The sequence below is a fragment of the Periplaneta americana genome, chromosome 9, assembly GCF_040183065.1.
Source record: "Periplaneta americana isolate PAMFEO1 chromosome 9, P.americana_PAMFEO1_priV1, whole genome shotgun sequence".
Classification (NCBI taxonomy): domain Eukaryota; kingdom Metazoa; phylum Arthropoda; class Insecta; order Blattodea; family Blattidae; genus Periplaneta; species Periplaneta americana.
In genome coordinates, this window is record NC_091125.1 from 92,871,660 (window position 1) to 92,898,190 (window position 26,531).

Consider the following 26,531-nt stretch of genomic DNA (forward strand, 5'->3'; position numbering starts at 1 on the left):
GATACTTTCTACAATCTTCTCTCATTAAGTGGATGCATAGAATATCTTCTACTGATAAATCAAAATGTTCGCTTCCCGCGTTCTCGTTGCTCCGATATGAACACTCGATTCTTTGATAATACCAAAGCGTCGCTAGATCGTTTCTCTTTTCGTTTATCGTTGCTCCAACGTTGGAGCGACGATAAACGATAAAAGAAGCAGCGATGCTATATCAGAGAGAATTGAAGCATGCATTGACATTGAGGTGTGCATATTGGAGTAACGATAAAAGCGAAGATACACGATAAAAGCGACGAAAAAGAAAAATTCCACTTTCTTCTCTCTTGTCGTTCATATGATCTCTGATTAAGATAATATTATTATGTATAAAGACCGGTGGTTATCAATATATTCGAGTATTAATCGATTTATGATTATTTCGGCATATTAAATTGATTATTATAGATATTGGCAAATTCATCAGTTGTGTATTTATTCGTCCTATGTTATGTGATCACAAGAACCAATCACAACACAACGAATTTATGCTAGCTTTGAGATGAGAAAGGGTTCAGTTTTGTACGTATTTAAGTTATATTAACCTTGAACCTAGCAACTGATATTTCCTATATATCTTCTTTCATTAAGTGGATGTATAGAATATCTTCTACTGATAAATCAAAATGTTCGCTTCCCGCGTCATCGTTGCTCCGATATGAACACTTGATTCTTTGATAATACCAAAGCGTCGCTAGGTCGTTTCTCTCATCGTTTATCGTTGCTCCAACGTGTACGTACCCTTACAGATATCATATCAGGTGTACCTATCCTCATCTTCTTTCCTCCATCTTCTGACCCCGATTTTTCTTAAATTACATTAATTGATCTTCAGAAATTGCCATTAGGGTTCGGTGTGATTTCTCTAATCGTATATTCCAAAGTAAGATTAAAGGAAGTGGTGGACAGAGGATCTCCTCGTCTCAAACCATTGCTTATTTTAAAAGATTTCGACAAAGCAATCTGTAGTCCATTCTAACTCTACCTTCATTATTCCTTGAGTGAAATTTTGGACAATCATTTATTTCCTGAATACAACTTTCTTTTGTATAATAAAGACCAGTATTCTTCAGTATTTCAGAAGAGAAACATGCTAGCGAGGGAAGAGAAACGGGACAGAGCGAAACTACGAACAAGGACAGAGAAAGATTACGGACTGGACAGAGAGACACTACGGATGTGTCAGCAAGACTACGAACGGGACAAATCAAAACTAAGGATGAGTCAGTGGGAGTTTAAGGACGTGACAGTGCGAGATTACAGACGGAACAGACCGAGACCACAGAAGAGACGGTTTGAGACTACATGCGGAACAGAGCAAGATTACATCCGGGATAATTCGAGTCTACATACGGGACAGAGCGAGACTACAGACAGACAAGAGCAAGACTACAACCGGGACAGAGGGAGACTATAAACTGGACAGAGGGAGACTACAAACGGGACAGAGGGAGACTACAAACGGGCAAGAGGGAGACTACAAACGGGACAGAGGGAGACTACAAACGGGACAGAGGGAGACGTCTACATACGGGACAGAGCGAGACACATACGGGAAAGAGCAAGACTACAGACAGACAAGAGCAAGACTACAACCGGGACAGAGGGAGACTATGAACGGGACAGAGGGAGACTACAAACGGAACAGAGGGAGACTACAAACGGGGCAGAGGGAGACTACAAACGGGACAGAGGGAGACGTCTACATACGGGACAGAGCGAGACTACATACGGGACAGAGCGAGACTACAGACAGACAAGAGCAAGACTACAACCGGGACAGAGGGAGACTATAAACTGGACAGAGAGAGACTACAAACGGGACAGAGGGAGACGTCTACATACGGGACAGAGCGAGATTACATACGGGACAGAGCGAGACTACAGACAGACAAGAGCAAGACTACAACCGGGACAGAGGGAGGCTATAAACTGGACAGAGGGGCACTACAAACGGGACAGAGGGAGACTACAAACGGGCAAGAGGGAGACTACAAACGGGACAGAGGGAGACTACAAACGGGACAGAGGGAGACGTCTACATACGGGACAGAGCGAGACACATACGGGAAAGAGCAAGACTACAGACAGACAAGAGCAAGACTACAACCGGGACAGAGGGAGACTATAAACGGGACAGAGGGAGACTACAAACGGAACAGAGGGAGACTACAAACGGGACAGAGGGAGACTACAGACGGGACAGAGGGAGACTGCAAACGGGACAGAGGGAGGCTACAGACGGGACAGAGGAAGACTACATCCGGGATAATTCAAGTCTACATACGGGACAGAGCGAGACACATACGGGAAAGAGCAAGACTAACAGACAGACAAGAGCAAGACTACAACCGGGACAGAGGGAGACTATAAACGGGACAGAGGGAGACTACAAACGGGACAGAGGGAGACTACAGACGGGACAGAGGGAGACTACAGACGTGACAGAGAGAGACTACAAACGGAACAGAGGGAGACTACAGACAGGACAGAGGGAGACTACAGACGGGACAGAGGGAGACTACAGACGGGACAGAGGGAGACTACAGACGGAACAGAGAGAGACTACAGACGGGACAGAGAGAGACTACAGACGGGACAGAGGGAGACTACAGACGGGACAGAGGGAGACTACAGACGGGACAGAGAGAGACTACAGACGGGACAGAGGGAGACTACAGACGGGACAGATGGAGACTACAGACGGGACAGATGGAGACTACAGTCGGGACAGAGGGAGACTACAAACGGAACAGAGGGAGACTACAGACGGGACAGAGGGAGACTACAGACGGGACAGAGGCAGACTACAGACGGGACAGAGGCAGACTACAGACGGGACAGATGGAGACTACAGACGGGACAGAGGGATACTACAAACGGGATAGAGGGAGGCTACAGACGGGACAGAGGGAGACTATAGATGGGACAGAAGGAGACTACAAACGGGACAGAGGGAGGCTACAGACGGGACAGAGTGAGACTACAGATGGGACAGAAGGAGACTACAAACGGGACAGGCGAAGACTACAGACGGGACAGAGGGAGACTACAGACGGGACAGAAGGAGATTACAAACGGGACAGAGGGAGACTACAAACGGGACAGAGGGAGACTACAAATGGGACAGAGGGAGACTACAGACGGGACAGAAGGAGATTACAAACGGGACAGAGGGAGACTACAAACGGGGCAGAGGGAGACTACAGACGGGACAGAGGAAGACTACAGACGGGACAGAGGGAGACTACAGACGGGACAGAAGGAGATTACAAACGGGACAGAGGGAGACTACAAACGAGACAGAGGGAGACTACAGACGGGACAGAGGGAGACTACAGACGGGACAGAGGGAGACTACAGACGGCACAGAGAGAGAAAGCAGATGGAACAGAGCGCGTTGGCAGCCAGGACAAAAGGAAGCGAGGTACGAGAAAGAGCACATCTAGAGGGAAGCATTCGAAATCCATAAGTTGGGTTTTAGATTCCTAAAAACTTATTTTCTGTCAATATCTGAGTATGATATGAAAATTAAAATTGGAAAAACCCATGCTCGCTGTTACATAAAATATCCTTTGTTACGTAAGGAAAAACTGGCTGCGTGCTCTAATCTCTTTCCACAGGAAGAACTAAAAATAGGGAAAATTGAAGCCATAATAACAGAGATATCGTTATTGAAACAGAGCAGCAGTTCAATAGAAATGGAAACAAATTACATCCGAAAACATTTAAGCAATTCATGCATAGAAGGTCAAAATTTGCATATAAAACAAGATGATTCTCGTCGAGGCGACAATTTAGCAAAATGGCCATGCTGTGGTTTTTGGTATTCGTGGCATCATCTCAAATATTGCTGGCAGTGAACTCTGTAAGTAGGTCAAGGTTGTGTAAATTTGGGCCAACATATGGAAAATATCATTAACTTTTTCTATAAGTTATGAGGTTTAGGAGTTAATCTGATATAAAACTTTATTCACAGATGTTTTATGAATATTTAATCAGTTAAGATCTCTTTAGGTTACGGATAAGATGATGCGATAATCATTGCCTTTCTTAAAGCTTCTTTTAGGTTACAGAACTACTGAAAGATGATAAAATTTTGACTACCCGTAGGCCTATATCCTTTCTATAGATTTTACTAATACTGTGGGACTGTATTTATTATTCTTGTCACGTTACAGGAAATCTTCAAAGATTATAATTTCAATAGCCTAAATTTGCTTTGAACTGCAACAGAATTTTTCATAGTCGATGAAGATGATGTAACAACATACTAATTTTAAATATCAGGAGTAACCAAAGTAATTCGAGAAACTTGATCCAACCTACTTTGTGTAACATAAATCTCAGGATATAGGCCTATCGTAATTTAAATGCTAATTATTTTAGTAGAATGCTATCAGAAAGTTGACTATTACATTCAGGCTGTAATTATTGTTCTCAACAGATAATTTAAATGAAAAAAAAAACTTATTGTGTTCTTAGCCATCACTGTAAAATTGTGGAATCAGTAGGAGAACTTCGTTTGATCCCTGGTATATTTTATAATATTTGTGGAAAATAACTTTTGAAGAACAGATTACTTCCCCTTTCCCTTTCCCTGCCGTTATTCAATGGTCAGACTTCAACCTGTTATGCAGGCGGTCCTGGTTCGAGTCCCGGTCAGGCCTGGAATTTTTCATCCAAAGTGACACTTGTGGCGGAAAAGGTCGCCGTTTTAGTTTTCCTCGGGGTTCTTTCGCTTCCCCATATTAGGCATCTGCATCATTTCGTCAACATTTCTCCATTCCGTCATCATTCCATAGCATTCCCTGAACGCCGGATGGCGACGCACGGGAGGGGGAGACTGGCCTAGAGATGAATGGTGTTACCTGCTCGAACCTGAGCACGCAGCGAACCTTAGTGTAGTCAGCCGGTGTGGGTTTCTGAATGTGCCTAGCATGCAATGCTGGGTCGTAGTGCCTCCCTGACGAAATTACATTCCATTCCATTTCCCTTTCTCTTTCTCTTTATTTTCATTTAACCATTATTCTACCTTCATAACATTATTTCTGTAGTTAAAAAAAGTTTCATTTACGAATATTATTCTTCATAGGCACCGGCAGCTGATGGAGAAATGGATATGAAGAATATAATGATGAAATGCAATGAGAGCAACCCTATAGATCCTGGTAAGTAGAAATAGTCTAAATCCACAATGGAATTTAGTCACAATTCAGTGATAATAATATCGGAACAAACAAAAAAGCAACCTTTTACAGTGCATACATTTTTTTTCCTCCGCTTGCGAATGTACTGTACGTAGAGCCGACGCGGTAGTGCACGTGAAGAAAAATCCTAGGACAGTTTTTCCAACAAATGCACGTTCTATAAAAGTATTCTGAACACAACATTCTCCGAATCAGAAGATTTTCTTTCTATTGAAATCATCTAATGGCAATTGGTAGTAAGCAGAATTGAATAGCAGCTTATAGTTATAAAAGAATATGAAAATTAGGTACATACTTCACCTTATAAAGTTTGAACAGGAAATTTAAAATTTAATAAATAGTCTGAGACAAACAAAAAATATTCCAACAAGTTAAGAAAAATAAAATTAAGTTTAATTAAAGTGTCATTTGAAAACACATTTTCAGTTAGCAAAATACTTTCGAATACTTGCAGGCCCCTAGGGATCCGTGAACCACAGTTTTCGAACCGCTGTTTTAAATGACTGTAATGGATGAAAGTAGATGTGAAACAACTGCTAAATGGAAGCATTACTCTCAAATTTTTACTTTGTACTTACTAAAGTTTGATGTCAGATCCTCTAATAGACCGGCAGACATCTAAGCGGTAATCCAATTCCTGCAGACGACCAAAAACATCCGGAGTGACGGATGTGATAGTTTCTCTAATTTGTACTTTCAAATTATTAATGTTGTTAATGGGTACACTGTGTGTCCCTTGCTTAACACAGTTTCATAAGTGAAAGTTCAAACATTGAGATCCGGAGATAGTGGTGACCAGGAATTCCTGTCTCTTTTTCGATCCATCTCTGTACGAATGAAAAATGTAGGAATTTCTTAACTAAGCCAGAAAAATGGGAAGGAACACCATCTTGCTGAAAGAATACATTGGAGTTTGGAATTTAGGTCACTGCAAACAGTTGAAACATATCAAGGTAATTACGTGTAATGTTACAGAGAATCCCGTGAAGATGGGACCAACGATGTGCTCTTGGAAGAGACAAAATCCAGCTATTACGATCATGTTCAACAATACCATATGCGATCTTATTTCAACGTTGTTGACTACAACAAAAACACTCGATCGTTAGTTAACCATGTCAAACATGATAAATAGAAACCTTGGAGAGTTGTTCTCTCATAACAATTATAACACTCGATAACAATTCATCGGTAATAATCATGGTAACCATAGTAGTACAAAAACTTGTAGAGTTTATTTTTTCATTTAGCGACTGTTTCGGATTACTATAGTGTTTCATTACAATATTGTATAACAATTTAAAACTTCACCATTACATTACGAACACAGTGTATTAATTTAGTGAATATTATTTGTATTAAATGCAACCATACTAAGTTTAGGTTATTTAAAAATAAGTGCACCTTCTTCTGAAATGAAATACACTTATTTAAATTTGTTTCTTTGCTTTTTAATTAATGTTGATAATAATATGTGAAGCCTTTATATATTTACCATCTAAATAACGGAATTTAACCTGACAATCCTAGCACTAATTCTGGAAAAGAATTATTTTATTATACTAACTGGCACTGGAAACTAATCGGTAATACACAATGTACAATTTTTATTTTTCAGAATTTCTAAAGCAACTGAATATGACAGGCAGTTTTCCAGACGAGTCGGTGAGAACTGCGAAGGTGAGCTGACGTTATTTAACACACAAGTCTATTACATCTTATTATATTTAACAGGCTTTATTCATATTTAAAATTAAATGAGATTAGAGTAACAAGCTCATTAATAATAATATTGTTTTACCTTTAGAATTTCTACGAATTTTCTTCAGGTGCACCAAAACACGAAAGTGACACAAATTTTGGGACTTAATAGGTTTGCTAAATTTTGTTCACCATTAATTTGTAAATAATTAATATAAAGTATTGGGAATAAATTTTAATAAGGAACGAAAAAAAATTTCCTTCCCAGGCAGGATTCGAACCACAAAAGTCTTAGGGCCGTATTCATAGACATTCTTAGCGCGGGCTTTCGGTGGATGATCAGCGAACTAACGTTTTAAGTATTCATAAACCAGTGTCAGCGATATGATATAATATGAATCCTCTAGATTCAAAACCCTCTAAAGACCATTTTGTTCACAATTGATTTATGCCCACATATTGCTTGCTAAAAATTAATTCTAATGAATTATATAATTTGAATTCAAAAAGTAATTAAATTTAAAGAAAATGGTTTGTTAAAAGTCACTATTAAGGTTGAAAATTCCCTTTATTTGCTACCAGTTACTGTTAAATTCTTCAATTTGTGAAAGTGGATATAGGGGATTTTGAAACTATAGGATTCATATGAATCCTGTTTAGCACGCTCGTAGCCCGGTCTAGCGAAATGTCTATGAATAGCACCCTTAGTTACCAGTCTATCGTGCTTTGGAGTGAACAAGGCTCTGAAATCAGCTACAAGGGTCGGTCCGGCTTTTTTTTGCCACTACTGTACATAGGCCTAGTGCTTATCAAAAGAGGAAAAGACAAAACAATAATGGTATTACAAATATGAAATCAGTAAAGCTAGAAAGTGAAGAAATCTGGGTGCGGCTGTGTCGGGGAAACGGCCGTGGGTTTATGTGATTATGTCCAGCTTAAATCGACAGAACTAGACGAGATCTTTTGTTTGGTATCAAAATTAGAACGCTAGCACGTCGAAGTAGAGAGATACACTATTGGGAAACATTCGACCTCGCCTAAAATGGCCGCCAGTCGCCGTGGACCCCACCCGACCTGGCGCATGCTCGCATCGTAGTCGTATACCTATCCAACGAGATCACATTTATTTCAAATATGTTATTAGTCACGAAGTTAGACTTTCGGAATAGGTCATCCTGCAAACTGTACACCGTCGTTTCCGTCCTGGTACCCCATACGTCTACCTGATTTTAAAGACGTATTCACATCAAATAGAGTAAAAGAACGTATGAGGCAACAAAGACAACGCAAATAGGAACGACTACCAATTTTGTAAGATGTAGCAGTTAACTTATAAGTATCATGTATCTACAGTATATTAATGTAAAAATTTTAGTCATTTTAATAAATATATATATACATATATATCATCTTTCATCATTTTAATAAATATTTCATTAACAAATTTGGTTACATTTGCAATGAATGTCTATGTGACGAGCTTTGGCATGTGTGTGAACTTAATCATACACTCGTACGTACCAAGAATAAAGATGTTTCACGCAATCCAAGGCATTCGTAAATCTACTGTCACTTTTTCTTATTGCATAAGAAAAAGTTCCATGGATGAAAAATGGACATGACCGAACAAAAACAATGGTTTCTATTGCAATAACGTTCTTTGTCATAAATATGGTTCAATTTTATTGCTATGTAGGCTATTTCATACGGTTGCATATTAAATTTGTTTATAAATATAACTAACGTTGGAAATTGTGTTTGTTGCAGTGCTTCATCCGTTGCATGTTCATGGAAACTAAATTGGTAAGTTCTTCCTTAAAATTTAACAATTCACGATTCTTCTAATTTTACTATTTATAGTGTAAAACACGTTATTAATTGGATACTTAACAGCAGAAAGGTTCTAAGTCCCAAATTAAAAAACAGTGACATTTCAGTAGAATGGTGCAAAGTGCCAAAGAGCATTACATAACAACTAGCTAGCCCTGAAGTACTATGGACCGTCTGCTACAGTGCTCCCTGTTTCCCCCTTATCTATTTATCTTATCTTAAAGCCAATTCCTCCCTTGCTTTGTCTACCTTTCAGTTCGGACGAGACCTGGATCTCGAGAATTTCACGCGGGTTATCTCAATTTTGTCTCAAGTGATATTCCGTTCAGTTTATTTGAAGCGGTCTCACAGATATATTATAGTAGTTGCGTGTGTTTATTTCACATACACGTTTTCGTTATTTCTTTTAATTTTTTCGGATTGTTGTGTGATATAACTGCCATCTCTACATGTAAACAAGACGGAAAAAGCAGGACATTCTAGGCAACGTGGTTTCCACGTATAAGAGAAAAAAAATATCCATGCTCTCGATGTGGAGTTCCTATTTGCTTGGAGTGCTTCAGGAAAATTTGCACGAAGATTGAGTGCTCCTATGAAGGAGTGAAGTGTTATAAAAAGTGTTGTGCTGTTTAATTTAAAAAAAAACTGGAGAGTGAAAAGTATGTTTTTCATACAGTAAATATTTTCCGTTCCAGAAAATTGAACAATAATTGAACAAAATATTTCATTGACATGTTGAAATGTAGTAAATATTAGCAATATATTCTTAATTCTTATTATTTTGACAATATAAAACATGATAATAGTTTAATAAGATTAAAAATGAAAACTGTGGGAAAAGTAGCAAGTCATTATTGCATTTTTTTGTTCTTTCTATTGTTTGTAACTGTTTTAGACTGTTTAATCTCTAGCCATGTATCAATGGTCAGTATTCTGGAGATGTTGTAGGTACATAATAAATTTTAATGTTATAAATACATAAAATAAACAAAGGTCTCATAGACCTCTCTATAGTAGTTATGTGACAATAGTTGTACATAGTACTCAAGGGCTAGGTCGACAGAAGATATTAAAGTGTTATTAGACCTAAGACAGTGCTAAGTTGCCAGAGCGTCTCATAAGAAAGATGCGATGTACCATTCGTTTCGAAGTCCCTCCATTGCTTATTTGTGATGTTAATGGTGAAGTTCAGGCAAAAGGCACTGTTGATTATAATACGTAGTGTTGCATATAACTTAATACACAGGTAATGTAGGGTTGTGAATTACATAGAAACATAATGTATTACCTCTAGATGACACAGCTGGTATGTTTTAAACTTGTTTAAGTTTTTCCATTCCTAGTGTTAAAAATTAAGAATATTGGGGAAATATAATTAAATTAACACTGTTTCTTTATTGTAAGCATATAAAAATATAGATAAAAATCCAGTAAACTGACGACTTAGTTGAAAATAGCTTTATTTTCTAAGTACTACGACCAAGATTATTTAACACAACATTTCTGACGGGTTTCTTTACTGTCATACCAGTACATCATTGTCGACATGGAATGTATGATAATCATGATGAATGTCGGCGATTTTCGGTTCCAAATATTGAGGATGATCTACTTCCAGTATGCAAAACCACTTTAATTAAAATATTGCAGTTGGAAAACAGCTAGAAATGTAGGTGCAAAAGGAACTTGGAAATACTACGTTCACTGTCCAACAACTTATAGTGAAGTTGATAGAATAAGTGTAAAACAGCACAAAATGTCATTTCCTTTGGAAGTTAGCCATTACAGCAGGGCGAAATCTAACAAAGTTTATTTAAACCCGGACCTGAATATATCCCAAATGTATTTACACTTCAGAAATAAATTTCCTGAGACACATAGTTCCATGTATTATCGTAGCTCAATTTTGAAAGAATTTCGTCACCTTTTATTTCAAATACTTAGGAAAGATGCCTGCAGTACCTGTGATCAATTGAATATTGGAGCAAAAGCATGCTCTCTATGTCACAAGTAAAATTAAAGATGCAGCGGTAAGGTTGGGAAGGGCCGCATCTTTGACTCAAGTGTTAGATCTTTTATCCATATGGCCCGGGTTCGATCCCCTGCCAGGTCGTGATGAAATTTATGGTCGGGAAAAGCAGACGTTGTAGGGTTTTTTTTTCGGAGTATTTCCGTTTCACTCTATAATTCCACCAACACTCTCAACCCCCCTACTTCTGTCATCTGCATTTGATTGGGCTGAAGTTTTGAAGTCTGATGCTAACAGAGAAAGGGCTTGGGTCTCGGGGCACTTGGGGCTTGTTAGGTTACTTGTCTGTGGATGTGACCTGGCTCTATCAGGAACTGAGGCAGGATGACCCACCTGCCAGCGTTGGTTTCAGCACTCGAAAACCAAGCCAAGGCTGAGAAGGCACATAGCCTTTTTTAAAGTGGCATCAGTCCATCTCAGCTCCCTGACAGTTTTGTGGTTCATGTCGAATGATTTACACCAAGTTATGTATGCACCTACATTGACAAACTCTGAATGTTCTATGGCCTCCAGTTATCTTGTTACAACTTCGTTGTATCTGTAGGTGATACACTGGACTCATATATGCATGTGCAAAGAGACGTGATTGGTAGGAGCGGAAATGTAATTTCATCATGCACTCTGAAAGTAATATGGGCATTACGAACAAGAAAAAATCTTATGGTTTGGAGTATGAACTAAGATGCCCAAAACAAAAAAATCTTTGATGGTGTAACTATTTTTATAGTGGCACTTGGGTTGTTTTAAAATATAGACTTGTTGAAACTGCATTTGTGAACCTCGTTTTAATCGTGACAAGGCTTTTTATTTTTTTTAAGCATTCTGATTGTGTTTCTGTTTTGTGATAGCCATCGGCGTGGCCCAGTCGGTTAAGGCGCTTGCCTGCCGGTATGAAGTTGCATTCGGGCGCGGGTTCGATCCCCGCTTGGGCTGATTACCTGGTTGTTTTTTTCCGAGGTTTTCCCCAACCGTAATGTGAATGCAAGGTAATCTATGGCGAATCCTCGGCTTCATCTCGCCAAATATCATTTCGCTATCACCAATCTCATCGACGCTAAATAACCTAGTAGTTGATACAGCGTCGTTAAATAACCAACTAAAAAAAGTTTTGTGAAGGATTTTAGATAAGAGCGCAAATAGTCATAGTAGCTGACGCGCCCTTTTTAAACCCCACTAATTAACTAAAATATAGGACAACAGTTTCTTGCTTCCTTGTGATTCTGAGTTTGCTTTTATAGAGAAAATGAAGACAGTCGGAAAGGTATATGTGAACTCAGTTATCTGTATAAAAAGTGAAGGAGATTAGGGTATAGGTATCCTACAAGCAAAACTCAGCTCGGACTCCTCGCGGCGCGCATGCTATACCCCTCTCACTCCCCTGCAGTAGGCGTGAGAGCATGCTAGGAACTGGAGGATACGTCATCTGCGCGAGACAGTCACGACCGCTGGTTTCTGCTCACTGAGTTTTCCTTGTTGGATGCCTATGGTAAAACCATTTAAAGTAGTTCCTATGAATGGTTGAAATTGCTATGATATTCAAACTGTGGCAGATCAGATCATCACTACTACCTGAATACTTCGAAAGCTGTCAGCATCACCTATGATTCAACAGATTTAATAGCATGTGCCTAGGTGAAAGAATCTTACATAGAGAGTGAGAGTATATTACTGTATAATATATGAGCTTTGAAAGAAGGGAAACACCTGAAAAATATACGATCAGCAATGTCTGACGTTTGCTTCTCTCCGAGTTCTACGTCGGATGATAGAAAGAAATATTTGAAGGCCATAATTCCATATTAGGCCAAAGAAGAAAGTAATAAATAATATTTGCAGATCTGTGGATAACAAATGGAACGTAGCACCTACGAAATGTTTATGGGACTTAGCACCTTTCATAAATTGTGAAGTTTGTTCGTTCCTCAGTAATTTCAGTAGCATCGTCAAAAGATTGATAAAAATTGGTCAAAAGTTGTCATATGTGCCTTTAATTTAATTCTGAAAAATAAATTCTCAAACTTGTTTAAGAGATAAAGCGTTTTATTAATAAATCACTGTATGTCCAGTATGTGCTCTACCAGGTAGATCTCAGAATGGAACCCACTGCCGACATTGTCGGAGTGAGAAAGCAACACTTGCTCACATTCTGGGAGCCTGGCCTCATGGAGAACTACTTAGGATAGTTCGTCACCACAAGATTCGATTCCTCCTAGCATCGGCCCTACGAGTAAAAAATTACCAAGTAGAAGAGGAGCTCCATGGTTTGTCCACAAATTGGTCTTCAAGGCGCATTGACATCATCGCTATCCCGACAAGATCAACAAGCGGATGATCCAACTGTAAGGATGGAAAAGTACGAAAATCAACCTACTTAGGTACATCAGGAAAAGTGCGACATATACGACCCCACTATACCATATTATAAGGAAAGATATCATCTAACGTCAGTCGAAGTTGCTGGATTACTGATTAGGGATAGAGGGACCACCACAAAAAGATTCGCGCATTTTTGCAAGCAGTTTGGTCTAGGACAAACTCTTGGCACTGAAGTATCTATGTCTGCAGTGAAGGGTTCTATAAAAATCCTAAGAAACCATCTGTACACTTAAATACATTGATCTCTTTCATATGGCGATCTGCTCACTTAAGTTGGGTCCTGCAAATAGTGCTAAATAGACGACTGTGATCAACTGATAGCATATAGGACAGGAAATTTTATGTTTCTTCTGGAATTAATGATGTTTTGTTTAGTCGTCGTCAATTATTTATAATTGTGTTATTTCTTTTTTTTTTCCTTCTCCATTGTTTTCTTTTTTTCCATTATAATTGTTTACCTACCATTTACTAAAACAACAATTTTATGGTAAGCTTTGTCTTCTATGCAGCCTTCACTTGGAGGAAGCTAAATAAAATGTATTCAAAATAATTTGTCACTTAGCACCTTTCTACTGTTGAGTATCCAATTGTGCTGAACCCCCAAAGAAATATCAGTTTTGTTATGGTCGCAAACAGATGGATGAGAATGGGCAGCTGCTTGCAGACAAACTAAAGGAAGCATTCAAGGGTTACCAAGGTCCCGCAGCTATAAAAGAAGCTGACTTGGACATGTTCGTGGATAACTGTATCGCAAAAGACGGTAAGTGGCACATATTTCCCTATTTATCTTTGTATATGGACGTTGAGGGAATTTTATTGTTTACATCCTGGAAGCCAATGTCATTATAACCTCCAATTAACTGTTTTATAAAACTAATTATTCTGTCGTCTTTCAAAATCATATAAAAATATGTTACACCTATTCTTCTGCCGCTCTTACTAAAAACAAGAGGCAATAAAAGCACGTGACATAATGTACTCCTCCCTAAGATGCCGCTTTCTATTGGCTTTTACATTCGCGCGCTATCGGAGTAAACATTATTATATACTTACTTACTTACAAATGGTTTTTAAGGAACCCGGAGGTTCATTTCCGCCCTCACATAAGCCCGCCATCGGTCCCTATCCTGAGCAAGATTAATCCAGTCCCTATCATCATATCCCACCTCCCTCAAATCCATTTTAATATTATCCTCCCATCTATGTATTGGCCTCCCCAAAGGTCTTTTTCCCTCCGGTCTCCCAACTAATACTCTATATGTATTTCTAGATTCGCCCATACGTGCTACATGCCCTGCCAATCTCAAACGTCTGGATTTAATGTTCCTAATTATGACAGGTGAAGAATACAATGCGTGCAGTTCTGCGTTGTGTAACTTCATCCCTCTTAGCCCCAAATATTTTCCTAAGAACCTTATTCTCAAACACCCTTAATCTCTGTTCCTCTCTCAACATGTAATAGCTATAACTATACGTAATTATATATTTATTTACAGCTGACGTGACTTGTCAATGTGAACGAGCATATCGCTTCTCCAAATGCCTGATGACAGAGGTGAGTACAAACAAAAAATAGGTTATATCAAAACCCTAATAAATAGTTCATCAAATATTTTCATTTAAATACGTATTTAAGAGCATTAATCCACAAACGATTTATTCTAATATCGGTGAAATTAAGATATGCAACATGAAATTAATTATAATAAAATTGATTTCATAAGACTATGAATTTATGTTAATCTTGAATTTTTTGTATTAAATCGTTGAACGATATTTATATGTTAACAATTCAAATAATTTTATCCCGACTCCATACAAAATTTCAGAATCTTACAATCTTTCAAGTTCTATGCGGCAGTTTCTGCGTGACGCTAGTCTCACAGATATAGAAATTCTCTATACTAACTGTGGCTAGTCTCGTTCTCGCTCCATATGTTTTCTTGGCCGTCAATATGCAGTAGTTTAAGCCTAGATCATATATATCCCAGATAGGTCGGCCTTATAGGCTTTGACGTTAACAACTTTTGTCAGGTTTACTACGCTGCCATCTAGTTGTTACATAAGGAGTCACATCATAATTCCCATTTGAATTGCATTAGCGACTGTACTGCCATCTCGTGTTCGTTTACGGCGGACGGGTGGCGATCCTGGCGGTTGTTCTCTTCAAAGTGCAAACGATTTTAACATAGCGATGACCTATCTGTTACATACATGATCTAGGGTTTAAGGCAGTGATTTTCAGCCGGGAGGTCGCGGCTATTTTGTGGTCCGAGAAGCAGTTGATGAGGGGGGCGATAAAAATATAATAAATTGTACAACAGTTTTTCTACGAAAATATAAACATGCAACCATGCTACGTTAAGTAAAAATATAGCCTAATTAAATTGTTTTTTTTTTTAGTTATACCAAATTTCATATTACTAAATTAAAAATGTTTAAGAATTACTGGTTTAAGGTGCCCTTCGGATTTGAAGGAATACGCTTATCAACAATAATCTCACTAGAGGTTTTGATTTATCTAGAGAAAATCAAAACTCGAGTGGGATTTAATTGACTATTACACGATTAGAAGAAAGTATATAAAGATTATAAGTAACGAAATACTCCAATACAATAAAATATTGACTTACGAAAATACAACTGCCTTCAAATGTATTATTGTACCATCTCAACATTACAAATATTACGCTAGATGCATGCTAGATGGCTGTAATGAGTTATGATTACTAGCAATGCCTTCTCGTCGAGAAGTTCTCGATCTATATCACAATGGCAGTGTTACTAGTCAAGAAGGCTTTGTTGATTCAGTTTCATTTTTATTAAAACAGTTGCATTCCACTTCAATTATCTGAATCCCAGTAATCAACGTCACTTGACAGATGATTTTCAATAAATCTTAATATTAAACAATCTCTGATACGTGACTATCCATAATATCACATAGCAGAAGGTATAACATAACCTAAATAATATACACAAGTGTTAGAAAAGTTTTAATTAACGACGATGACATAAAAAATAAATATGAATAATTTTAAAAGGAATAATTATTGAATGTACAATTTTCAAATTTGAATGTGGTTGGTGGTTCAATTGCTGTTATATTGGAAGTGTGCGTAATAGATGTGGAACTAGTTGATGTAGGCCTACATGGTGTATTCAACTTATTCAGGATTTCCGAAAGGTGCTCTTCATTTATTTGTAAATAGGATTTCAGAAGATGCATAGGTATGATCAGTGATTTTTATTAATTCTTGTTCTTGAATGCCAAAGCGAGTCATATTTGAAACTGCTGTGCATGGACTGGAGTGGTTTGTAATTTTCTATTTTTTTTTTTTTTTTTTTTTTTTGACGTCCAGACCAGCGCAGTGTGAAATGTTGGCAAACAAAGAAACAAATGCTAGGGACGCGATAAAATTAAACAAATGCTAGGGACGCGATAAAATTGTGCGATAAGCAGCTATGATTGGTTGAAAGACGTCCTTTCGTACCGTTTTATTGGTCGAAAGTAGTGTGACGTAGTAAAAGTGTAATACTCAACAGTAATCTCACTATACGTTTTGATTTATCTAGAGAAAATCAAAACTCGAGTGGGATTTAATTGACTATTACACGATTAGAAGAAAGTATATAAAGATTAGAAGTAACGAAGTACTCCAATACAATAAAATATTAATTGACTTGCGAAAATACAACTGTCTTCAAACGTATTATTGTACCATCTCAACATTACAAATATTACGCTAGATGCATGCTAGATGGCAGTAGTGTCTTTATACAGACACTGTAATGGTTACTATTCAATAAATCTTAATATTAAACAATCTCTGATACGTGACTATCCATAATATCATATAGCAGAAGCTATAACATAACCTAACTAATATACACAAGTGTTAGAAAAGTTTTAATTAACGACGGTGACATAAAAAATAAACATGAATAATTTTAAAAGGAATAATTATTGAATGTACAATTTTCAAATTTTAATATGGTTGGTGGTTCAATTGATGTTATATTGGACGTGTGCGTAATAGAAGTGGAACTCGTTGATTTAGGCCTACATGGTGTATTCAACTTATTCAGGATTTCCGAATGGTGCTCTTCATTTATTTGTAAATCGGATTTCAGAAGATGCATAGGTATGATCAGTGATTTTTATTAATTCTTGTTCTTGAATGCCAATGCGAGTCATATTTGAAACTGCTGTGCATCGACTGGAGTGGTTTGTAATTTTATATATATTTTTGACGTCCAGACCAGCGCAGTTTCAAATGTTGGCAAACAAAGAAACAAATGCTAGGGACACGATAAAATTAAACAAATGCTAGGGACGCGATAAAATTAAACAAATGCTAGGGACGCGATAAAATTAAACAAATGCTAGGAACGCGATAAAATTGTGCGAAAAGCAGCCATGATTGGTTGAAATACGTCCTTTCGTACCGTTTTATTGGTCAAAAGTAGTATGACGTAGTAAGAGTGTAATAGTCATTATAATAGCTTCAATATATCTGAGATTATTAACACAATAAATTGAATAATATAGAGTATTTTAAAAGTAATTCCTCACATTTTCTCCATTTCCTACACTATCTTTAAAATTCCGACACTGGCTTTTACACAAGAAAATGGAATTTTTGCATCACCGTGAAAACGAGTAGACTATCTTTGTTTCTGATTGTCCTGATGGTCGTATTACCAGATATTAACCCAGTAGATTATTGGTTATGGAACTATATGAAGGGAAGAATGTTCTTGAGAAAACATACGACAATTGATGAGTTGAACTCCATCGTACACATTGTGGCAGATATTCCAGAACACGAACTCATAGCTGTTGCGTACAGGATTGAAGAGAGACTGTTCCTTGTACAAGCTCAAAATGGTGGACACATAAAACATCTACGACAGCGGTGACCAAAACTCGAGCTGCAGTGATTAAATGCGACAGATAGCCTATGAAGTAAGGAGACGGAGGTAAGGTACTTGGCATGAAAACTACAACCAGTGGTAGTTCCTGTACTAACATCTTGATCAATCCCGCGGATAGAAATCTCAAGCTTTGCTGTATCAGTAATGTCACTGCTGTCATTAAGAGCCAGTGAATAATATACGATTCTTCTTGCTTCTTTTTCTAACCTACCTCTCGAATATAATCAGATAATTTCTAAATTCTTCTCTCGATACTTGGCCGAGAAATTCTAGTTTTTCAAAATTAAAACTTCTTATGGACAAGTTACTTAAGCTATTTTAATCATTACTCTGTCGAGAAATTCTGTTCTATTAAAAGACTTTAGAGCACGATATATTTCAAACCCCATTAGGTAGCTGATTTCCTTACATTTATTTATATCATCTTTCTCTTCCTGGCTATGATTTAAAACATGCCAATTCCTGGCGTTTAACAGTTCTTTGGCACATAATATTGAATCAGTTTTTCTACAATATTATTATTATTATTATTATTATTATTATTATTATTATTATTATACGAATAACTAATAAATAGTTACCCTAATCTAAAGATTAAGAAGATTGAAATTGAGATAAAACCTAATAATTTTATCCTTCTAGGGAGAAGGATCTAAAAATATCAGTATTCATGCACGTACAGAAGAATGATAGAAACACATACTTAGTGGTCAATAATAATAATAATAATAATAATAATAATAATAATAATAATAATAATAATAATACACTATACAGCGTGGCAATTAATGTTTCTATATACTCCTAATTGAATCATTGAGCAAAGTAAACATAGGTACAATTTGTCCGAGAGAACAACAAAAAAGTTCTCCTTCTCATTCTTTACGAAACCATCTCTTGCTGCTTGTAGAGACAGAGTTTGTAGAGCGACATGATACCGCCATTGCTTGGCTTCAGTACGTGAATGAAACACACAGCAATGTACAGGAAACTCCTCGTACCCGTTTGAATGTCTGTGATTACACGATGTAATCACGACACCCGCTTTGGTCACCGCTGATTCTACGAAGTTATAGCAGTCGGTGGTAATGCGAAATATATCATTTACTATGTAATATTCCAGTGCGAATCATAACCGAATAAGAGTCGTAGAAATAAATATATCATATCATATCATATCATATCATATCATATCATATCATATCATATCATATCATATCATATCATATCATATCATATCATATATCATATCATATCATATCATATCATATCATATCATATCTTATTCAGCAAGTTAATGAACACAGAAATATTTGGCTCAGGATGATAAATAATATTATTGGTTCTTGAGTGAAATATGACAAATAAAATTTATAATTCTTGATGACGACGATTTCTTAGCCCACATATTTGTTGGAAATTCAGAATTTGGTGTTATGTATGTCTCTATTATATAGGCTAATGACAGAACTGTTGAACTCTTCTGTCATTTGGTTGCATTGCCATTAAATCATCTGTAAAACAGTCGTTCACATCTTCTGGCGATGAAAATGGTAGTCCAAAAAATAACTTAAGGAACTGTCCTATTTCGGAATCCTATCTGTTTTCTTGGCCGGACTGAGTTGATATGCTATCTCATCGGTGGCACAGGAAATGGAACTGAGTTGAAGTGCTGTTATCCTATGCGCCGGGACTATAGAATTTGTTCCCATTGCATGAGTGTCCGCCTTATTCACGTTCCATCTTGAACGAGTTTTACTGTAATAGAGTAAATGCGACAGAAAAGGTTCATAGAGAGAGAGATAAGGACTTAAACCCGAGATTTATGAGAGTACAGTATTTATATAAATCATCATATCCAAGGACACGATATTCGTCGGGATGGAATGTTTTTGAGAGAAGATGACATGTTGACTGTATAGAAAGATAGGTCAAGATGGCTACTGGTGCTTCACAGCCGGAGATGTTCGGACGGCTGGAAGTGGAGAAAGCAGAGGACAGCATCGGGGAGACAATACAGAGCTTCCTGCAAGACATAGGTGCGACCGTGGCCAACATCGTGGACCAGTTCCAAAACGTGGTCGCTGCCGTGCTGTCAGGATGAAGACAAACCCAACTCTTGGCTTCGTTATAAATGGAGCTCTTATTCAACGCACTGGAATTAGTGTCTAACCGTGTTGCTTAATACATACTTATGAACCATGTTAGCAAAAATGTCCTATTCGCTCATATTGACACAAATTAGTAAAAATTAGCGATTCCAAAGCAAAGAAAATCTTATGCCAGAAATGTTCCCTGTTTTTAAATAATAATATTAATAATCATAATAATAATAATAATAATAATAATAATAATAATAATAGACAATACCATAGAATACTACTACTACTAACTTGCTACTACTACTACTACCACCAATAATAATAATAATAATAATAATAATAATAATAATAATAATAATAATAATAATAATAATAATAATAATAATAATTACCATTCATACGATGGGTTTGTAAGTTTGAATAACATTAATTTGAAAGAGGAAGAATGTAACAAAGAGAGAAATTAATATATTTACACTGGATAGAATCGCGAATATAGGTATGGAAAAATTCCTAACCATAATAATGGTAGTATAATAATATTAATAATAATAATAATAATAATAATAATAATAATAGTAATAATAATAATAACCGAGCACAGTGGATTACATTTAATATTGGTGAAAGTATTGAACCTTTGACACCGATATATGCCGTTCTTTGTATAAACATAATAGTTTTATTTCATTTTATATTCTTACGGATTGTAAACTTAAAAAACCTATCAGTATAAAGTACAGGCCTAACTTGTTTAAATTTATAAGTTATCTGGGTGCGAATTAACGTGGGGGGATGGGGGCTTTCCTCCCTCTGTTGGAAAGTTAGTCTCCCCTCATAAATTCATATTAACATCCCTGCCAGGGTAACTTCTATCCCTTCTCACAAAATATAATTTTTTAATACGAGTATATGTACTTTATAAAGTATAAAGTAAGCAAAGAAAATAATATTAATGTATTATCATCACCGGCAAATGACAACAATCAATAACATACAAATTACTCATCTTAACTTAAGCCTGCTCATGGATATAATTATTATTATAATCAAGATGCAAGACAAGCAACTCAGTGCGACCAAGCGTTGAGCCGTATCGAATGAGCATAATAATAATTTTATGTATGGTATTCTCTATCTAGGAATCTATCCCCACTCATCAGAAATCTTAATTCGCACGCTGTAAGTTAGTACTGCAAAACAAATTTCATTACATACCGTATATTCACAAAAAGACTCTCTCGTGGAACTGTGGTGCCACTAGCCAAGACTTTTTAAGTTGGAATTTGTGCATGAATTCTACTGTCAGCCTTGCGAACTAATGATTGTTTTCTGATTCCCGACAATTTCCCCGAAGTCAAATAATACTGGATAACTGTATACGATGTCTGTAACATTTGTGTGTGATAAATACAGTGAACCCTATAAATATTTACTATGCTATTAGTGTGCTCTGTAAGTGGAGTACTGTAGGCCTAAATACAGTAGAACTATTAAAACGGCATGTCACCGTGACATATTAAACACGTCAATCCAGTCTTAGCTGAATATGATTATACTACATTTACGGTATTTCGGGATTGTTGGAGGTACATTTCATATTTCAGAACGTAAACTAACAATTTTCTGTCACAGAAGTACGGCCTCAATATTACATCCAACTATGAATATGAAAAGTACACAGAAAAAAGATTAATGTCACAATGCTCTTAAGGGTGATTCAATAGATTACTACAAAGTTTAGTGATAAAAAAGGAGAATTATCATAACGGATAGTCACCATTTCCTTAATTTTTTAGTATGAACAGCAATAAATTTTGCATTAATATATTGAATCAGATCATTATCTCACCCTTAACAGCACTGGGACATTTATCTTTTTTCCACTGTACTCTTCATATGTATTTGTAATTACGATGTCGATCAAACTCTACAAACATTAAACTTTAACATGCATAACTATAATAGGCCTACTAACTCTTTGCTCCAATGTCCAATATACAACATAGACTCGGATCAGGGGAAGAAGGAAATATTAATACGAAAAATTACAACTTTAATGCTAAACTTACGTTTCATTTTAACTCCAGAAATATCACGAAATCCAGAACAAAACGCAGTAAAGGAAAACATGTAGCTACATTATACAAGACATGCCAAATTGAGAACCATAGTAACAAGAACAATGTGACTACAATACTTCGTAGGCTTGCCGCCGTCGTATAGCTCCCATGCAGTCAATTACCTTATAACTTTGCTATATTGTTATACACGGCTGAGATTTGAATTTTATTAATCATATTAAATTTGTAATGGATTGGATAAGCAATGTGTTACAATGCAATCGGAATGTAGAAGTAGAGTATCGGAGAGAGACATAGTAGTCATAATTTAATTTGCATAAGACGATGATAATGCTCTTTCTTGATGATTCTGAAGAGCTTATCGCATAATATCTCTTCACTTGAAGTCCTTTTATTAGGTTATTATCTAGCATAATCTGTCGCCATGTTTGGTTCGTTTAAAAGGTTAAGTAGCACTTTCAAGTCATGCCTGTATCATACTTATCATCGATAATGCATTAAGGATAATATGCATTTACAGTTAGCTTCAATCTTACACTTTTTTCATTATAGGTTATTGTACATATCGGCACTAACAATGACATCTATTGGAAATTCTAGTAACAAATATACGATGCAAACCTAGGGATAATTCTTAAAATCAAGGCGACCCTCTTCTTTCAAGAGAAAACTAGGTTTTCTTCGGCCTGGTATGATTGTGTACGATGTGATTTAACAAATTTCATAAACGTTGCAGGATAAAATAATTGCCTTTCAATCTAAGAGAAATCTTACAGTAATTCAGATTTTTTAATTCTCATTTTCACTAATATTTTGTAATATTGAAAATAATTTATATTTAATAATTACTAATACTGTTTAAGATAAATAATCTAAACAACGTTTTAACTTTTACAACAGTTTTACGGCTAAATATAGATATAGGCCTAAACATAAACTATGTCTCATAACCAGTCAGCGACACTTGTTGCCCGATGAAACAGATTTGCTGTTCCTTGACTGTAGATACGGGTTTGTTTACTTGCGCGTGAGTAGTAATGGTCAGCGGTGGAGAGGGATTGGTAGAGACCATAGATCTTCACTTAATGACCTGAAATGTAGAATGAATATTATAATTTCTGGTAATGTAAGAGAGTCGGTAGGTAAATTAATTAATCATTTCAGTTTTGACTTAAAGATTGAAATATAAGAATTATTTAAGCATGTCAGTAAACTACATAGTGATTCATAAAATTGAAAAATACGAGTTACAAGATTCATATTCATTGTTTCCAAATTTAAATTAATCATTCAACCCAGCAAATATTGTACAGATAAATGTTAATAATGTTAATGCACTCAAAGAAAGATTAAAACAATGAGTTACTTGAAGGATATAAAAAGTACTGATTGCAGTGCAGCGTTTCTTAAGTTGAAAGAAATAATTTTGAAACAAGCGTTTCTTACCTTGACAGAAATAGTTTTGAAATAATCATCCAATACTTTCAATGTTAAAGTTTACGTGATTGAGGTGTTACGAGCTCTCATGTTGAATTACCCTGAATTTACATCATCTGTGTTGAAATGTGTCTGGGTTCCTGTTGACGCAGAAAGGTTTATTTCAAAGTATAATTTAATTAATGTTAGTGACCGTAGGCTCAGATTGAAAGAAAATAATATTGTCACTTCTGCTACACTTTCATTCCACAAACAGAAACAGCAGATGTTACATAATACAAATAATATTTTTTTCTCAGTATTATAAAGTTGTGTTTAATTTTAATATGTACAATAAATTGATGTATGAAACCCTTTTGATCATTATTTTGACGCCTAATACGTGATATAGGGTTTTTGTTACGTAAAAATCTTTTTCCAATTTGTACGAAATTATTGCAATTATTTTACAACTAATTAGGCGATAAAACGCGAAATATAATATTTCTATCATGAATTTTTTTTCGGAATTAATACGAAATTATATGGTCTCTAGCCCATGTTGTAAGTTACCTGTCGCAGATGATAAAGCGTCTTGAAATAACTGATTTAAAAAAAAGTTACTCGTCGACTGCAGCACAAAGCAAGTGAACAGCGAACAACTAAGGCACAGTAGTTCAAGGTGGTACGACCCACGCCTCTTCTATTGCACACAGTAGAGGGATTCTAGAATACAGTTAACCAGAAACTACTCTCTCCCATCGGGCACTAAGTTTTGCTCCCTGATCACAACTATTGATGTGTATGCAGATGTGGCCACTTTACTGCAGGAAACAATACAGTTGCAGTAAACTAATATGCAATACTTATGATGTATTATATCAGCTAACTTTACAATTTTTTTTACAATGTCAGTTTTTATTTCCACCTATGCTTATCATAGCATAGGTGGAAATAAAAACTGACATTGTAAAATATTAAGCTTATCGGCATCCCCAAAATGAAACTAACTTTACAATGGTCTGTCTTATTAGTCTTACGCATTATGACTGGTACAATTCATTCCTTTAGGTAATAGGTAACTATTTTAGACATAAAATATGCATTTATGCGAGTATTATGAATTAATCAATTCTTAGCCGTTTATATTCAACAACTTATTTTTAATTTTGTTTATTTAAGACACTATATTTTACATTATTTCACGTTTTTGTCCATTTAGACGATATATACAATTTTAAGATAACGAGAAGGTAAAGTGACCATCCTAATCACAGAATATTCTATGACAGAAATACTAGCAAAATATCTTCTAAAATAATAAAATAAAAGGCATGACTTAAAAATATGTAACAAATCATGTTTACAAGCTGATATTAAAAATATATTTTACTGCTATAATTTGGCCACATCTGTAGCTATTTCAAAGTGAATATGTCTTCCTTCAACATTTACACATTTACCTTAACATTCTTTAACAGGAAATTGGAAGCGCCGGGAAGAAATAATAGTGCTGACAACACCTGACCACGACCTTCTGTATAAACATGGAAATGCAATGTCTGGAACCTGATAAATATTCATCACATTGTAATCAATATATTGTTGGACATTAATGTACTAATAAAATCATTTCATTCATTGTTCCTTGGTGTTATACTGTTTTACCTGAATGAAGCCGCTCCCACTTCAAAACTGTAGCACTTCTGTGAATTCACTCAACCCAGCATTTATAAAAATAGCCCCGTTAAACAACTAGGTCTTTGGTTTACAGAGAAAGAATGCATAACGAGATGGAAAACGAGTCTCTTACCTCTTCATGAACTATTTGTCAGTGTCCCACCACCCTCTCTAGTCCAGAAGCCCATTGTCAAATGTGCAAGATACAGTACAGTAAGCTCGTCATTCGTAACAGACTACTATAATATTTGTCACTGTACAGTAGTGACGAAAAAAAAGGACCGACGGAATAATAAAAGTCCCGGAAATGAGCCATTGCGCATGCCACGCCAGCATTCACAAGATAGCGAGTAATCTACTGAAATTGTTGTAGTTTCGACTGCTGACGTAGCCCATTTCGAAAGCCATTAGAAAATAAGCTGGTAAAATTCATGTTCTGGGAATAATAAGTTAATTAAATAGTAAAATATCGCTGAAATCGAAAAGTATTGGGAATAAATTTTAATAAGGAATAAAAAAAAGTTTCCTTCCCAGGAAGGATTCGAACCACTAAAGTCTAGTTACCAGTCTATCGTGCTCTGGAGTGAACAAGGCTCTGAAATCAGCTACAAGGGTCGGTCCGGTTCTTTTTGCCACTACTGTACATCAAGCAAGTCAAACTAGCGACTCACGGGCCACATCAGGCTCTTAACGTTTTATTTTGCTGTCCGTCCCGCATCCATGGAAAAAATAAATAAATAGAATTGCTACAGCTTAATTTCGTATTTACCGCCAGGACCCCAGTCAACCTATCGGAGTCGCTGTAATGTCACTGCTCTCATTCTGTCGATAAAAATTATTATGAATGAAAACTGAAGAAAAATTTATCTTAATGAATGAGATCCTTTCTTCCGTTTAGTTTTCGGTAGTAAGAATATTTTATTTAAGGGGTTAGGTACAGCTTACAGCAGTAAAATTTTGGAAATATTCAAATTTTTTTCCTCCATTACCGTATCTTGTACAGTAATGAAAATTAGTATGTGTAAAACACTGTCCTTCTGCTATAAAAGAAATATTTTTAAGATTTAAAAAAGATCATTTACATTTTTTTTTTTTTCAAAATTCATTTCACTGTGCAGTGATGAAGCAT

General features: G+C 36.2%; 1 protein-coding gene across 1 annotated transcript; it reads left to right on the forward strand.

Moving 5' to 3' along the window:
* The first annotated feature begins 3,835 nt into the window (after nt 1–3,835).
* LOC138705681 (general odorant-binding protein 84a-like) lies at nt 3,836–25,368 on the forward strand. Its single transcript, XM_069834261.1, has 7 exons — nt 3,836–3,904; nt 5,132–5,207; nt 6,865–6,926; nt 8,715–8,750; nt 13,819–13,942; nt 14,679–14,737; nt 25,204–25,368. The coding sequence occupies exons 1-7, from the start codon at nt 3,842–3,844 to the stop codon at nt 25,228–25,230; spliced, it is 447 nt and encodes a 148-aa protein (XP_069690362.1). The 5' UTR covers nt 3,836–3,841; the 3' UTR covers nt 25,231–25,368.
* The last annotated feature ends 1,163 nt before the right edge of the window (nt 25,369–26,531 follow it).